Raw genomic sequence first — 15,257 nt, 5'->3', positions numbered from 1 at the left:
GTACCATTACACGCCAGTCAGGATGGCTGCTATCCAAAAGTCTACAAGCAATAAATGCTGGAGAGGGTGTGGAGAAAAGGGAACCCTCTTACACTGTTGGTGGGAATGCAAACTAGTACAGACACTATGGAGAACAGTGTGGAGATTCCTTAAAAAACTGGAAATAGAACTGCCATATGACCCAACAATACCACTCCTGGGCATACACACTGAGGAAACTAGATCTGAAAGAGACACATGAACCCCAATGTTCATCGCAGCACTGTTTATAATTGCCAGGACATGGAAGCAACCTAGATACCCATCAGCAGATGAATGGATAAGGAAGCTATGGCACATATACACCATGGAATATTACTCAGCCATTAAAAAGAATTCATTTAAATCAGTTCTAATGAGATGGATGAAAATGGTGCCCATTATACAGAGTGAAGTAAGCCAGAAAGATAAAGACCAATACAGTATACTAACTCATATATATGGAATTTAAAAAGATGGTAATGATAACCCAATATGCAAAACAGAAAAAGAGACACAGATGTACAGAACAGACTTTTAGACTCTGTGGGAGAAGGCGAGGGTGGGATGTTCTGAGAGTATAGCATTGAAACAAGTATACTATCAAGAATGAAACAGACCACCAGCCCAGGTTGGATGCATGAGACAAGTGCTGAGGGTTGGTGCACTGGGAAGACCCAGAGGGATGGGATGGGGAGGGAGGTGGGAGGGGGGATCGGGATGGGGAACACATGTAAATCCATGGCTGATTCATGTCAATGTAAGGGAAAAACCACTACAATATTGTAAAGTAATTAGCCTCCAACTAATAAAAATAAATAAATAAAAGCATGATTACTAGGAAAAAAAAGAATACAGCTTTTGATCACAGATTGTGAATTTCTTTGCCTTTAAGTGATTTATATGTTTCCAAAATCTTTCGTTACTTTGTTAAAGTAAATAAGCATTATTTCACCATGATCTATAAAAATTATGGTAGATGTAGACAAAGCTCATTCTATATATACAAAAATTAACCTGTCAATTTAAAACACGGCAATAGTCCACGCAAAGTATGGTCCACTCAAATCCACCCTTTGAGCGTACCACTCCACTCAAAGAGTCTACGCAAAGAGTCAGACATGACTGAGCAACTGAATTGAACTCAGTCTACTCCTAAATTGGGGAATTAAAAATGGGTGAATAACTGCTAACCAGAGTCAGGGCTAAGGTAAATCCAAGATGGCCACTTGGATTTTCCCAGCTCCCTGACAAACCTCATTTTTATTTGATGGATTAAAGCCTTCTCTGGCTACAGGATTAATGTCCTCACAAAGGGAAAAAAAAAAAAAAACAAAACACAACACTATGCTTCACTGAATATTAAGTTCTAGCTTTGTTAATTATGGTCTATTTACTAAGACTCACTTCTAAGATAGTTGTTATATTGCTAAAAGGTTTAATTAGATTGACACCAAGCTATAGTCATTTAACAACTAAGTCAGATGACCTGGGCATATACCATGCTATACTTTATGCAAGTTCTTGACTTAAATTCTTACTTATGAACTTACTAACAACTGCTAGCTATATTATATTCTATGTCAACTGTTTCAGAAACTTGTTTCTTATGTTACCAAATGAATGACTAAGCCTATGATAAAATGCTGATATGCAGTTCCATATGAGATCAACTATTTTAATAACGTAACTCTAGACACGGGAAGAAGTAACAGGAGGGAGTAATTTCCTGGACCAAGAGGCTAGTAAAACATGGATGGTCCAGAGACTTTTGCTACTCACGAGGCCTGGTCTAGTACCAGCACACTGAGTGACCTATCAGTGGAATCTTCACTAGACTTGGGAATGAGTCTTCCCAGCATCGTGGGACACAGTGGCCATGAAATGCCTCCAACGTATGGTCAAAAATGTGGCTACGAAGGGGCCCTGCTGACTGAACACTGGTAATTGCCAGCTGCCTCTACAAAAATTAAATCATGACCACTACAAGCTGCTGACCTTCAATAGCCCCTAAAAGAAGTTCAGGGTAGAGATCAGAATTAAGGCACTCTGTTCTGGGAAAAACTGGAAGAACAGGCCTTCAGATAGTCAGATGTTTTCAGGTCAGGATTTTTATGAGCCCAAATTCTTGCATTCCTAGAGAAACACTAATGTTACGGACCAGTGTCTGGTTCTTCTGGTGAGCCCCTCAGCAGTTTTTCTACTTCTATTAATCTTTGGGCCATGTTTCTTTAACTTTCTTGTTAAGTTTGTTTCTTCTAGAATACAACAAATAAATCTCCAAATAGTAATACGACTAGAATATCCCCCAGCCAACACCCAGACAACGCTGAACAAGCTGCCTTATCATTTTGTGGACTCTCATCTCCCTCTGTAAATGCACCCTGGCAGAAAGTGGGCACTGGGACTCGGGACCCCACAATGTCCCTGCCCAGCTTGAAGAAGCCCCACTCCCCAGTGACTTGGGTCCCCAGGCCAGAGACAAGGATAAGGTAGGCAGACAGGCAGTCATGAACAGGGTGTTAAGGGGCCAAAGTTTGGCCCATAAATTAAAAAAAGGGCGGAATGTGGAGCCCTATACCAAGGTCACAGGATAAAAATCCCTGGAACTGACCAAGCTCCATAGCAACTGTTGCAATGACCCTCGGGATCTAAACCAGTCAGTACCCTAACCCCATAATATGTAAGATACCCACCCTACTATCCACCCAAAAGCATCCTTACCAATCACCTAATGCCACCATTCCAGTAGGAAGTTTCTCTGTCTTAAGGCTATGGAAACTGGCTGCAAGCCTGCAAAAGCGTTTGGCTCGCCCCTGAAATGGCCAGCTGTTTTAACAGCAGCTGCCACTCTAATAAATTTCATTCTCCTCTAATTCTGCCTCATGCCTGGAAATTCTTTTCCAACCCCCACACACACCACGACACTTACCACAGGATAGAATTACCATAGGCTAGATAGTACACAGTCAGCCGACAGTCAGAATTTTGAACTGGAGAGTGATTCCAAAGCCCAAGCTGTTACTCAGGAGACTGCAGTTTAAGCCTCTACAAATTGCTCGCTGATTAAAACTGCTAATTATGAGAGGGGAGAAAAAGATGATTAGTCAAGCCATCCAGTTACATCTGGACTCCGGAAGGGGATGAGCAAGAAGGCTGAAGACTAAATACGCCAGGAGCACGATGGGTGGGCAGAAGAAAGCCATAAGGACAGGGGGCTAGGCTAGATGAGGTAAAGAGAAGAGGAAAGGGCCGCTCTGTAGGCGTGCGTCTGGAGGCAGGGGCTGAATGGCTCAGATAGTACTGAATTCCCCAACGCTGAAGCCACTGAGCTTCTTCCGCGGCCCTACCGTTGGACTCTGCCGAAGTGGAATCTGTGTAAGCGGTGATGTCCGCAGCCTAGAAGCCCGCTCAACTCGCCTCCCGCAAAGCCCGAGCAGGCTGTCCCAGCACTATTCGGCTTCCGGATCAAACCTGGAGTGATCGCGCAGCGTACGTTTCCAAAGGAAGCACTAAAGCGAACTAGCGCCGGGGCACTGTTTGCCCACGCTGTCCCAACACGCACGCTCTGCACTCCCAAGACGCGCCTCCCCAAACACAGGACCCGTCTGAGGGAAACGCGCGTGCGCCCTGTCAGCCAATGGCGTGCGGCTCTGCGTCTGCCGCTCGCCCTCTAGCGCCGGCTCAGCCTCTCCGCTCCCGCCTTCCCGCCCCGCCCCCATCCAAATGTGAGGGCGGATGTGACGACAGCTCCAAGTAGAACGGAGGCGGGTTTCTTTTCGGCGCCTTTCTTTCTCCGGCGGAAGCGATTGGCTGGCGTGGAGCGAAAGAGGCGGGACAAGTTGTCGCGGGTTCAGTGCCGCCACTGGAACCGGGAGATGCGGCGCAGGGGCTGTCGCTGTGTTGGTTTTTATCCGAGTCTCGTCTCTCACTACGGTTCCTTCTGCGGCTTCGATCATGCTGTTACCTTCGGACGTAGCCCGGCTGGTATTGGGTAAGCGCCGGCGCGGGAGGGAGGGGTACTGGATCAGGCTAAGCCGGACGGAAGGACCTTTGGAGCCAGAGGTTTTTCCCAGGGTGGGGAAGCTGTGGGGCTTTGCCTCCCCACCTGCAAGTTCAGACTGGCGGTGAATCTTCTTCAGTGGGAGGCTCGGGCGGTTTAAGTTTCTTTATGTGTGAATGCTCCACTCTTCCGAGACTCTGTGGCGAGGGGCGGCTGAAGAGAAACTCCGGGTGGAACACCTGAGGCCCGGATTTGGAGGGAAAGTCAGGCCTGCACACTCAATTAGAATCCTGCAGGGGAGTTGCCTACGTGATGGATGGACTACGTGTTCTTCAACCTTGGGCTCACTTTCCCGTGTCAGAGCTGGGGCCGAATTAGGAAAAATAAAAGACTTCCCAGCCACCCAGCTTTAGCGAAGGACCTTTCTGACGGCCTTCTCATAACTTGCCTTTAGAGCGACGAATTTGGAACGAATGAAGTGATCCTGCCTCTCTATCCCCCAACCTCCTGCAAGAAGACGTAGAATGTAGAGGTTTGAAACGCCAATTGCATACTTTTAAGACAGCAGCAATTCTTTTTTTTTTTTTAATTAGCAAAACTTTTCACTGGAAATGCCTTCCAGTGGAACGTTTTCTAGTCCTAGTTTTTCCTCAGTTTGAAGAGTGACACTGCCAGTTGTCAGGGTGTATTGTTTGTGCAGGAAACGGGTTTTGTTGTTTGTCCCCTGAAAGAATAAAGAGTATTGTATTGCTGGGAATGAGAGCCACATAAAACTCAAAACCGGAGCCAGATTTACAGACATCATATGTGAATGGTTAAATGGTAAACATCTGTTCTAAAACTTGCCTTGGTATCTAAAGGCCGTTACTAACATTATTTTACTGTCAGAAAAATCCATTTCTTATTCCCTTTTTAAAGTATTCGGCCCTGTCCAAAAAAGAAAAAAGTTTTTATGCGCAGACTCTTGACAAGCACATTTTGCAGGAAACTTTAGAGGGTAATGGTTCTACCATCTGTTTTTGGAGAAAATAATCACTTAAATTTAAACTAATATTTTGTTAATGTTTGGTTAATCTTTTGCACACTTTATCAGAACTGAATATTAACAGTTAACCTACATCTAAGAAGAAAGCTGTCTATCTTGTAATTGTTATATTAATTAGGCTTATTTGTCAACAGATCCGAAGTAGACTCACAAAATTCACAATAATACTGACATACTTTTATTATGGTAGCTGTCCTGTTTGCTTTGTGGGATGTTTAGCAGCATCCCTGGCTTCTATCCATTAGATGCCAGCAGGGACCCAGTTCCCGCCTTCGCCCAATTGTGAGAATAAAGTAAGTGTCCAAATATTGCCAGTATGTTTCCTGGAGGGCAAGGACCACTGGTCTTAAGAAAGCAGTACAATTTTCTAACTGGAATACTTTAAACAAATTTGTGAGTATTCTCCTAGACTTCCTCCTCTGATAAAAATTACAGTCATTGTTTCTTATCCTAAAATTCTTATTTGTCATTCACATTCCATTTTTATTGCCACCAGTACTAACAGTATGCATCCCATTTCTCCTTTGGACTCTTTTCGTAGTTTCTCATATAGTCTTGCAGTTCATCTTATTTATGGTTACAAAAATCTGCCTAAAGCATTAACACTACACCTCCAGTTCTAATAGTTGAAAGAGTTGTTCACTTACCAAAAATTTCAAGTTGTACAAAAGAGTATATACTACCAAAAAAAGCAATTCTCACCACTTTTGCTTTTTCCATTTAGCATTATCATGTCACCACGGAGATCTATGAGTCACAAAACTTAGTAGCTTAAAAATTAAGAGTTTTATTCTTTGCCCATGATTCTTCTGTCAGTACCCCCTCCCTCTCAGTACTCCTTTAGTCCTTCTCATTGTTGCCCCTTTTGTTCATCATGTTCTTGCAGCAAATCTTTGGTTGCTTAGTATGTTCCAGGCACTGTGCCAATTGCTAAAAATAGAGTCTCCCCTTAGAATTTACATAATTAGGTTTTTTACCCTTACCCACACATACCAAAACACTTTCCTAGACCCCCACCTCTTATTTTATCTAATGCTCTATGTTACCCTTTCACAAGTCAAATTTATTCAAAGAATAAGCTCTGCTTAGTTACTGTACTTCCTTACTTAACTTTCAGTCTTCAACATATTGCACTGACTTTTGTACCTCACTGCTCCATTTGAATAGCCTTGCTACTCAGCTATATCCAGCTATTGCCTTGCTAGAATTTCTTTAAATATTGTACGGTTATATACATCAAAGTGCCATTTGTTGTTTCTGGGCCACCCGTTTTGGTTTTATTAGTATGTCAGACAAGGTATTCTGCGGACCTGATCCTACAAGTCTCTTTTGCTTGATCTCAAGTTCTCAACATGTGCCCTATGCCCCAGGCATTCCAAACTACTTGCAGTTTCTACAGATACTCCTGTTAATGTATTTTGTTCCCTCTGCCTGCAGTGTTTTTCTTCCTCTCTTCCTAGTACACTTGTATTTAAGGTTCAGGTCAGTTGTAATCTCAAACTGTTTCCAGCAGGTACAGTTAGTACTTTCTCCTTACACGCTCTGGTGGCATTGTAGATTACTTGTATCATACTCTTTCTTTGTTTTATTGTAGCTGTGTGTTTACTTATTCTTTTTTTTTTAACATGAAATTTAACCATTGTAGCCATTTTTATAATTCTGTGGCATTAAGTACAATCATATTTTTCTGTAACTATCACCATCATTCACTTGTAGAACTTTGCCTTCCCAAACCAAAACTTACTTTTTGACCTATTTAGTATTCTTCGTTTGTGCGTGCTCAGTCATGTCCGACTCTTTGCGACCCCATGGACTATAGCCTGCCAGGAATTTTCCAGGCAAGAATGCTGGAGTGGGTTGCCATTTGCTACTCCATTCAGTATTCTTATTCTAGCATTAATGTACGGGCTTCAAGAGTTGTGGGAGGTCCCAAACTATCTGTGAAGTTTTATGTACAGGTGGGGCATTTTTTATAGGTAAAGTATCCAAAACTTTTCTTTAGATTCCTAAATAAATTTGTTTCTTTCTGTATGAGTCAGCATCCATTCCAGAAAACTGAAACTAATCTGAGTATTTAGCATGGAGGAATTTAATGAGGGAATTGGTTACACTGGTGAAAAGCTAAGAAAACAAGCAGCTTACATGAGCCAACCTGGAGGGTAGTAAACAGCAGGAAACCACTCTGATAATCAGGAGGACAAGTAGAGATGAAACCCAGAAGCTGGTTTCACTATGTGAAAACTAGAAGGTAGACTTGTCTGATATGGGAGCAGTAGTAGAGGAAATTCTACGAGGGCAAAGAGGAAGTGGGAGGAAAAAAACCATGGCTCCTAGTAACTACCCTCCAGTCTCCCACTGGTGCTTCCCTTTGATTGAACCCAGTCAGAAGCTAGCTGACATGGAACCCAGGAAGTTGCCTGCAGCGGGGTCAGGTTTCCTGTGCTACAGTACAGAGCAGGGGAAGCAGGAAGAGTAGATTTGAAGGCAAACAACCAGGACCAGCATACCCCACAAAAGTTGAAGAGCCACTGGTTCTATTCACCTTTACATCACTGTATCACTAAGACATAGATATTTAATAAATATTTACAAAGGTGTAGCTATGATCATGTGGAGAAGGCAATGGCACCCCACTCCAGTACTCTTGCCTGGAAAATCCCATGGATGGAGGAGCCTGGTAGGCTGCAGTCCATCGGGTCTCGAACAGTCAGACACAACTGAGCGACTTCACTTTCACTTTTCACTTTCATGCATTGGAGAAGGCAATGGCAACACACTCTAGTATTCTTGCCTGGAGAATCCCAGGGACGGCGGAGCCTGGAGGGCTGCCGTCTATGGGGTCTCACAGAGTCGGACACGACTGAAGCGACTTAGCAGCAGCAGCAGCAGCTATGGTCATGACTTTCCCCTTTGTCAACTGAATAATATCTGTCATTTATTCAGATTCTTTTATTTTTTTCAATTAGCAGTAATCGCGCCTTGGACAAACCTCATTGGCTACGATACTGCCACTACGCAAAGCTATTCAGATTCTTTTATTAATTCATAATCATATGTCATTGCTGACATTTACAGCATTTTATGATCCTTGGCCCTTCTGTGTTTTCAGTTGTATTTCCAGCTATTCTTCATCATAGATTCTGTGCTTCATTCAAACTAGGCTTGTCCTTCAAATGTGCTCCATCTCTGCTTTCCATCAGCTTTGTTGACTCATCTCTTCCTTGAAACATGTGTAATATTTCCCAAATCAGTTTATATTTTCTCTAGCCCCTATAAAATAAGTCTAATTGTTTTACCACCTTTGCTTTTTATTTTATTACAGTTATTTGCATATATTATCTTCTGGGTCCTTGTAGATTATAGCTTCTTTCAGGGAGATTTTCTTTGTTATTTGTGGATCTAGTGCTATAAAGCACTGGAAGTTAAGTCTTAAGATCTTAAGGACTTTTCCTGCAGTCTAGCAGTTAAGACTCCACCCTTCCATTGCAGGGAGTGCAGTTCCATCCCTGGGCAGGGAACTAAAATCCCACAAGGCGCATGGAGGAGCCAGGTGGAGGAGGGCATCTCAAACTACTGATATTCTGAGGAAACTATTACAATATGTAAAGGAAATATTTTCAGATAAGGGGATTAGCTCTCTCTTGCTTTCTTCATCAGATGCATCTCTCTTTATCTTTCCCACTCTATAAAAACGAGAGGGCAGAATCTTGGCATCCTAGTTCCTAAAATTCAAAACCCTAGATATTGCCAGGATTTTGTCTTTCCTTTTTCAATTATGTTTTCCCTTCAGTCTATTTTATTACTCATTACTGGGGGCTTCCCAAGTGGCGCTAGTGATAAAGAACCTGCCTGCCAATGCGGGAGACATAAGAGATGCAGGTTTGATCCCTGGGTCAGGAAGATTCCCTGGAGGAGGGCATGACAATTAATGTTTCCCTCTCTATAAATAGGAATAAGAGAGGGCAGACTCTTGGCATCCGAATTTCTAGAATTTAAAACCCTAGATATAGCTCAGATTTTGTCTTGTCTTTTTCAGTTATGTTTTACCTTTAGTCAATTTTGTCATTACCTCCACTGACAAGCAGGCACAGGACAATATTAAGAAAAAAAGAAATTCAAGTTACCTATTTGAACACAGGTCAGTAAGTTTACAAGAAGATGTAGTTATCTTACTCTAAAATTTTTAAAGGTATAAAAAGAAAAATTAAAACATTTTGATTGAAGAGTAATTTTTTTAAATAAAAGATAATTGGTTTCTATTTTGTGTTTTCATTGTAGCATTTAGATTTCAGATAATTTGTACCTAAAATTTTTGCCATTATTCTGATTGAGAACTGGTACAATCAGGTACTTAAGGATGATAAATGAGCTTTTTGTAGGCAATGTAAATGTAATAATAAATGAGCATAAAGCAGTCATCTGTCACTGTAACATCGTTTTGGAACTTTCTGGACAAAAGTAAACAAGAATACATCAAGCCTGAAATGGGTATTCTAGATAGTCCAAAGTTGAGCTTTTTTTTTTTTTTAACAGCAAAAGACATATGTCTCAAATACTGCTATTTAAAGATGCATTTTAACTTTTTAAACACTTGTTAAAAGACATTCTAGCTTTTTAACAAAGCCTTTACTCAAATGTAAACTATACAAATCTATAATATGAGAAGCCAAAAACTGTCTGGGCTTTGGTGGTTCTTTTTTTCTGGCGCACTGCTTGCAGGATCTTCGTTGCCCAAACAGGGATTGAACCCCAGACCTCATCAGTCAAAGCACAGAGTTTAACCACTGGACCACCAGGGAATTCCCACCATATTTTCTAGAGAAGTTACCATTATATCATTACATTCTGTCTTGGGCCGTGTTTCTCAAACCTTACTTTACTATTTTCCCTAATTACCCCTTGCATGAAATTTTAGTGTTACAGATATTAGTATCAGTTCAGTTGCTCAGTTGTATCTGACTTTTGCGACCCCATGGACTGCAACACACCAGTCTTCCCTGTCCGTCACCAACTCCCAGAGCTTGCTCAAACTCAGGTCCATCAAGTTGGTGATGCCATCCAACCATCTCATCCTCTGTTGTCCTGTTCTCCTGCCTTCAATCTTTCCCAGCATCAGGGTCTTTTCAGATGAGTCAGCTCTTCACATCAGGTGGCCAAAATATTGGAGTTTCAGTTTTAGCATCAGTCCTTCCAATGAATATTTAGGACTGATTTCCTTTAGGATGGACTGGTTTGATCTCCTTGAAGTCCAAGGGACTCTCAAGAGTCTTCTCTAGCACCACAGTTCAAAAGCATCAGTTCAGCACTCAGCTTTCTTTATGGTCTGACTCTCACATCCATACATGACTACTGGAGAAACCATAGCTTTGACTAGGTGGACCTTTGTCAGCAAAAAAATGTATCTGCTTTTTAATATGCTGTCTACGTTTGTCACAGCTTTTCTTCCAAGGAGCAAGCATCTTTTAATTTCATGGCTGCAGTTACCATCTGCAGTGATTTTGGAGCTCAAGAAAATAAAGTTTGTCATTGTTTCCATTGTTTCCCCATCTATTTGCCATGAAGTGTTGGGACCGGATGCCATGATCTTAGTTTTTTTAATGTTGTGTTTTAAGCCAGGTTACAAATAGACTTTATATATTGTATGTATACCTGTGATTTATGCATAAAAGACATATTTTATTCATTCTCTTTCCTCCCCAGTACCAGTTGTCACCCCTTGGGGCTGTGTCACTGTTTTTGAGACTACTTGGTCTAGAGAAAAGCAAATCTACTTTAAGGAATTAGATTTCATGCCATTACTTATTACAAGCCCCAAGTGATTACCAGTGTATGTGGGGTGATTAGTACCTTTACAACTTTCTGCCATAAAAAGAAACAGTTTGGGGTCTTCAATTTAAATTTTGAAGCATATTAAGAAAAATCGGTGACTGCCGTCTTTCCACAATGACCCTAGTGGTCTATAGGCTATAGTGGTCTAAATTTCTATAGTGGACTATAGTGGTCTAAATTTCTAAATTCATGAAATCCTAGTGGTGGCTGACTTATTCCAAATAATGTGACTGTCAGAAAGCCAATCATAAAAATTGATTTCAGCTGGCTATAGTTTTTATAAGGGTTTATATTGGATTGTTTATTTGTGAAAAATGAAAAGAAAGGGGGGGAAATAGCCATCTTTGATCCACCTAATTTCACATCAAAGGTGATTTTAAATTTTCAGTAATGGGGATATTGAAATAGTAGTATCTGAAATAAAAGGTTTCTTCTGATTTCTAAGTGTTTTCTCACATTCCAAACGACGGTGTCTTTGGTATGTTTATTTCTTCCATAGCGTTAATTAGCAAGAGGTTGGAAAACTGATTCATCAGCTGTGAGTACAAACTGGTGCATGCATGCATGCATGGTCACTTCAGTCATGTCTGACTATTTGTGACCCTGTGGACTGAGTCCACCAGGCTCCTCTGTCCATGGGATTCTCCAGGCAAGAATACTGGAGTGGGTTGCCATTTCCTCCTCCAGGAGATCTTCCCGACCTAGGGATCGAACCCGGGTCTCCTGTGTCTCCTGCATTTCAGGTGGATTCTTTACCGCTGAGCCACTGGTGGATGGGTGCCAACATCCCAGCCAGTGCATATGTGTGTGTGCTTTGTAGTGTTTGACTCTTTTCAACCCCATGGACTGTAGGGCCCCCGGCTCTTCTGACCATGGAATTTTCCAGGCAAAAGTACTAGAGTGGGTTGCCATTTCCTTCTCCCTAAAATGGGACAATTTCCTTGCCCTTTTCTTTTTTTAATGCTCATATATAATAACTTTGCAGGCCTTCTCAATTTTTTGACTTGTCGGGCCTAGTTAAAGATACTATTCCAGGTAAATTTTATAATTTTAAAGTTGGGAAAGACATTAGTAATAATTGCCTTGCATGCATGCATGCTTAGTCACTTTGGTTGATCCGACTGTATGACTGTGGACTGTAGCCCGCCAGGCTCCTCTGTCCATGCGATTCTCCAGGCAAGAATACTGGAGTAGGTTCCCATGCCCTCCTCCAGGGCATCTTCCCAACCCAGGGATTGAACTTGTGTCTCTTTCGTCTCCTGAATTGGCAGGCAGGTTCTTTACCATTACTGCCACCTAGGAAGCTCAAAAATTGGCTTAGTAGTTATTAGCTATTATACTAACACTGAGGTAAATATACTATAAAGAGAATCTAGTATCTTGTAATAGGAGTATGGTATATAGAGAATTCAAAGAAAAAATATTCTGAGGCAGTGACAGTTACTTCGGTAGACCTGAAGAATGAGTTCGAATTAGCTTGGCTAAGAAAGAACATCCCCAGTGGCTCAGCTGTAAAGGACTTGCCTGCATTGCAGGAGACGTAGCAGGAGCTGCGGGTTCAATTCCTGAGTCAGAAAGATCCCCTGGAGAAGGAAATGGCAACCCACTCCAGTATTCTTGCCTGGTAAATCCTATGCACAGTGTATGGGGTTGCAAAAGAGTCGACACAACTTAGCATCTAAAAAGAGCAAGGACACCAACCTCTCCCTTTAGAGTTTCCCTGGTGGCTCAGAAGGTAAAGAATCTGCCTACAATGAAGGAAACCTGGGTTCAATCCCTGGGTCAAAAAGATCTCTTGGAGGAGGAAATGGCTACCCACTCTAGTACTCTTCAGCTTGCCTGGTGGCTCAGATGGTAAAAAATTTGCCTGTGATGCAGGAGACCTGGGTTTGATCCCTGGGTCGGGAAGATTCCCTGGAGAAGGGAACAAATACCCACTCCAGTATTCTTGACTGGAGAATTCCATGAACAGAGGAGCCTAGTGGGCTGCAGTCCATGCGGTTGCAAAGAGTCAGACAAAACTGAGCGACTAACATTTACACACAAGCTAAGAAAAGATAAGCTGCCCACGCAAAGGCAATAGCACATAAAGTGTTCTTGAAATGAGAGCATTCATATACTGAAAAGATGTTCAACATTGCTACACTATTAAGAAATAACAAATTAAAACTATAATAAAGTACCTTCTCACACACTGGTCAGAATGGCCATTATTAATAAGTTTCACAAACAACAAATGCTGGAGAAGGTGTGGAGAAAAGGGAACCCTCCTACATGGTTGGTGGAAATGTAGGTCAGTGCAGCCACTATGGAAAACAGTATGGAGTTTCCTCAAAAAACTAAAAATAGCATTGCCATATGATCTAGAAACCCTACTCCTGGGCATATATCCAGACAACATGGTAATTCAAAAAGATATAACACATACCCCATTGTTTATAGCAGCACTATTCACAACAACTAAGACACGGAAACAGTTTAAATGTCCACTGGCAGATGTCTAGTGGGACATACATACAAAGGAATATTACTCAGTCATAAAAAAGGAGGAAATAATGTATTTGCAGCAGCATGACTGGACTTGGAGATTATCATATTAAGTGAGTCTGTTTTGGTGATGACCATTATAAAAGGCATGAAATGCTGTCTCATCGTGGTTTTTATTTGTATTTCCTAATGGCTAGTGATGTTAAGCATCATTTCACATATCAGTTGACCTTTCACTTCTTCAGAGAAATGTCTGTTCAGGTGTTTCACCCTCTTTTTAGCTGGATATTTTGGTTTTTGCTCTTGAATTGTATTGAGTTCTTTATTTACTTTGGTTATGAATCCCTTATCAGATATTTGCAAATACTTTCCCATTCCATAGGTTGTTTTTGTCATCTTGTTGATGGTTTCTTTTGCTGTGAAGAAGCTTTTTAATTTGATATATTCCAGCTTGTTTATTTTGTTTTGTTACTTATGCATTAGATGTCAAATCCAGAAAATCATTGCCAAGACCCATGTCAGGCAGCTTTTTCCTATATTCTTCTAGGAGTTTCATGCTTTCAGGTCTTACGTTTAAGTCTTTAGTCTATTTCAAGTTACTTTTCATGAGTGTTGTAAGACAAGGGTCTAGTTTCACTCCTTTACATGTGAATATACAGTTTTCCTAGCACAGTTCACTGAAGAGATGGTCTTTTCTCCATTAAGTGTTCTTGGCTTCCTTGTCAAATTTAGTTGACCATATATGCTGGGTATTATTTTTAGATTCTCAATTCTGTTCCTTTGGTCTGTTTTTATGCCAGTACCATACTAAATACTCTGTTTACTACAACTTTATAGCCTACTAACTAGAGTTTTTCTTTTAAACAGCTATTTTTCAAATTCTGCTTTGTACTTCAGCCCAAATTGGCGTTTCTGGCAAGGCTGCAGAATTCCATAATGTTCACCTGAAGTTGCATCTCTGATACGAAATTGCTGTAGTGTTTTCAACAGCAGTTTTAATCAAAAGTTCAGAATTTATTGATATTACTGAATTACATTTTATTTTTCATTTAGGATACTTACAACAGGAGAACCTTACTTCTACCTGCCAGGCTTTTATTTTGGAAAGTTCAGACTTAAAAGAATATGCAGAACACTGTACAGATGAAGGTTTTATCCCAGCCTGCTTACTGGTGAGTGATTTGTTCCTTAAGGAAATATTTCATCATTGACCAACATAAGACACTATAAACACCATCTTAACAAACAGTACCGACCATAGTATTTTTGCAGAAACTAACACCTTTGGCCAGCGATTTGTTATGTAAGTCAGTATTGAAACACTCCTGTCAATAGTGTTCAGGTAACAAAATATAAATATTAATATGAGTCTGATTGATATTGTGTTAAAAATCAGCTCATTAGCAAAAATCAAAATGGGCAGAAATTTGATTGTTTGTATTCATGCATAAGTGGAAAGACCCAAAGAAGACTAGCTCTTCTTTTCACACACTTATGTCAAAGCTGGGAGTTGAATTACAACTTTGATTTTGAGAATCAGTTTTAAAGTGACACCCTCATTTCTAATTAGTTTCACAGCTGCTTGTCCTGGGGCTTACTTGTTGATTGCCTGTTATGGGCTAAATATTTGTATCCTTCCAGAATTCATATGTTAAAATCCCATCCCTCAGTGTGATGGTATTTAGAGGTAAGACCTTTAGAAAGTATTAAGGTTTAAATTAGGTCATGAAGTTGGGACCCTCAAGATGTGGTTTAAAAAGTGAGAGAGAAATCTCTGTATGCACACACCAAAGAAAGGCCATGTGAACACACATCAAGAAGGGGGATAAGGCCAGGAATTTGGTCCTTACCAGGAACCAGATCATCTGGCAACTT

The 15,257-nt window shown here is 41.1% G+C and overlaps 2 protein-coding genes and 1 non-coding gene across 7 annotated transcripts in view; 1 reads left to right on the top strand and 2 right to left on the bottom strand.

Annotated features, from left to right (window-relative positions):
* Positions 1 to 3,587, bottom strand: part of ATM (ATM serine/threonine kinase) — a 144,424-nt gene extending 140,837 nt beyond the window's left edge. For 2 of the 3 annotated variants that reach the window (XM_043482936.1, XM_043482939.1), the window contains exons 1-2: positions 3,369 to 3,587; positions 2,951 to 3,093 (exon numbers count right to left, since the gene is read on the bottom strand). The gene's annotated coding sequence lies outside the window, so the exon portion shown is untranslated. The remainder of the gene's footprint in view (positions 1 to 2,950; positions 3,094 to 3,368) is intronic. The other variant, XM_043482937.1, reaches the window with a different exon arrangement.
* Positions 3,588 to 3,847: 260 nt separating this feature from the next.
* LOC122449683 (protein NPAT) overlaps positions 3,848 to 15,257 on the top strand; it is a 53,065-nt gene continuing 41,655 nt past the window's right edge. The window contains exons 1-2 of one of the 3 annotated variants that reach the window (XM_043481583.1): positions 3,848 to 4,012; positions 14,436 to 14,554. In XM_043481583.1, coding sequence (XP_043337518.1) covers positions 3,976 to 4,012; positions 14,436 to 14,554 — 156 coding nt within the window. In that variant the 5' untranslated portion in view covers positions 3,848 to 3,975. Of the gene's footprint in view, positions 4,013 to 14,435; positions 14,555 to 15,257 lie in introns of those variants that run through there. The other 2 variants (XM_043481584.1, XM_043481585.1) reach the window with 2 other exon arrangements.
* On the bottom strand, positions 7,947 to 8,089 carry LOC122450707. Its single transcript, XR_006272199.1, has one exon. It is a non-coding gene; the product is annotated as a U4 spliceosomal RNA (small nuclear RNA).

The sequence above is a fragment of the Cervus canadensis genome, chromosome 11 (genome assembly GCF_019320065.1).
Source record: "Cervus canadensis isolate Bull #8, Minnesota chromosome 11, ASM1932006v1, whole genome shotgun sequence".
Classification (NCBI taxonomy): domain Eukaryota; kingdom Metazoa; phylum Chordata; class Mammalia; order Artiodactyla; family Cervidae; genus Cervus; species Cervus canadensis.
The sequence above is the reverse complement of the archived record's forward strand: the minus strand, read 5'-3'. Positions and strand labels throughout refer to the sequence as shown.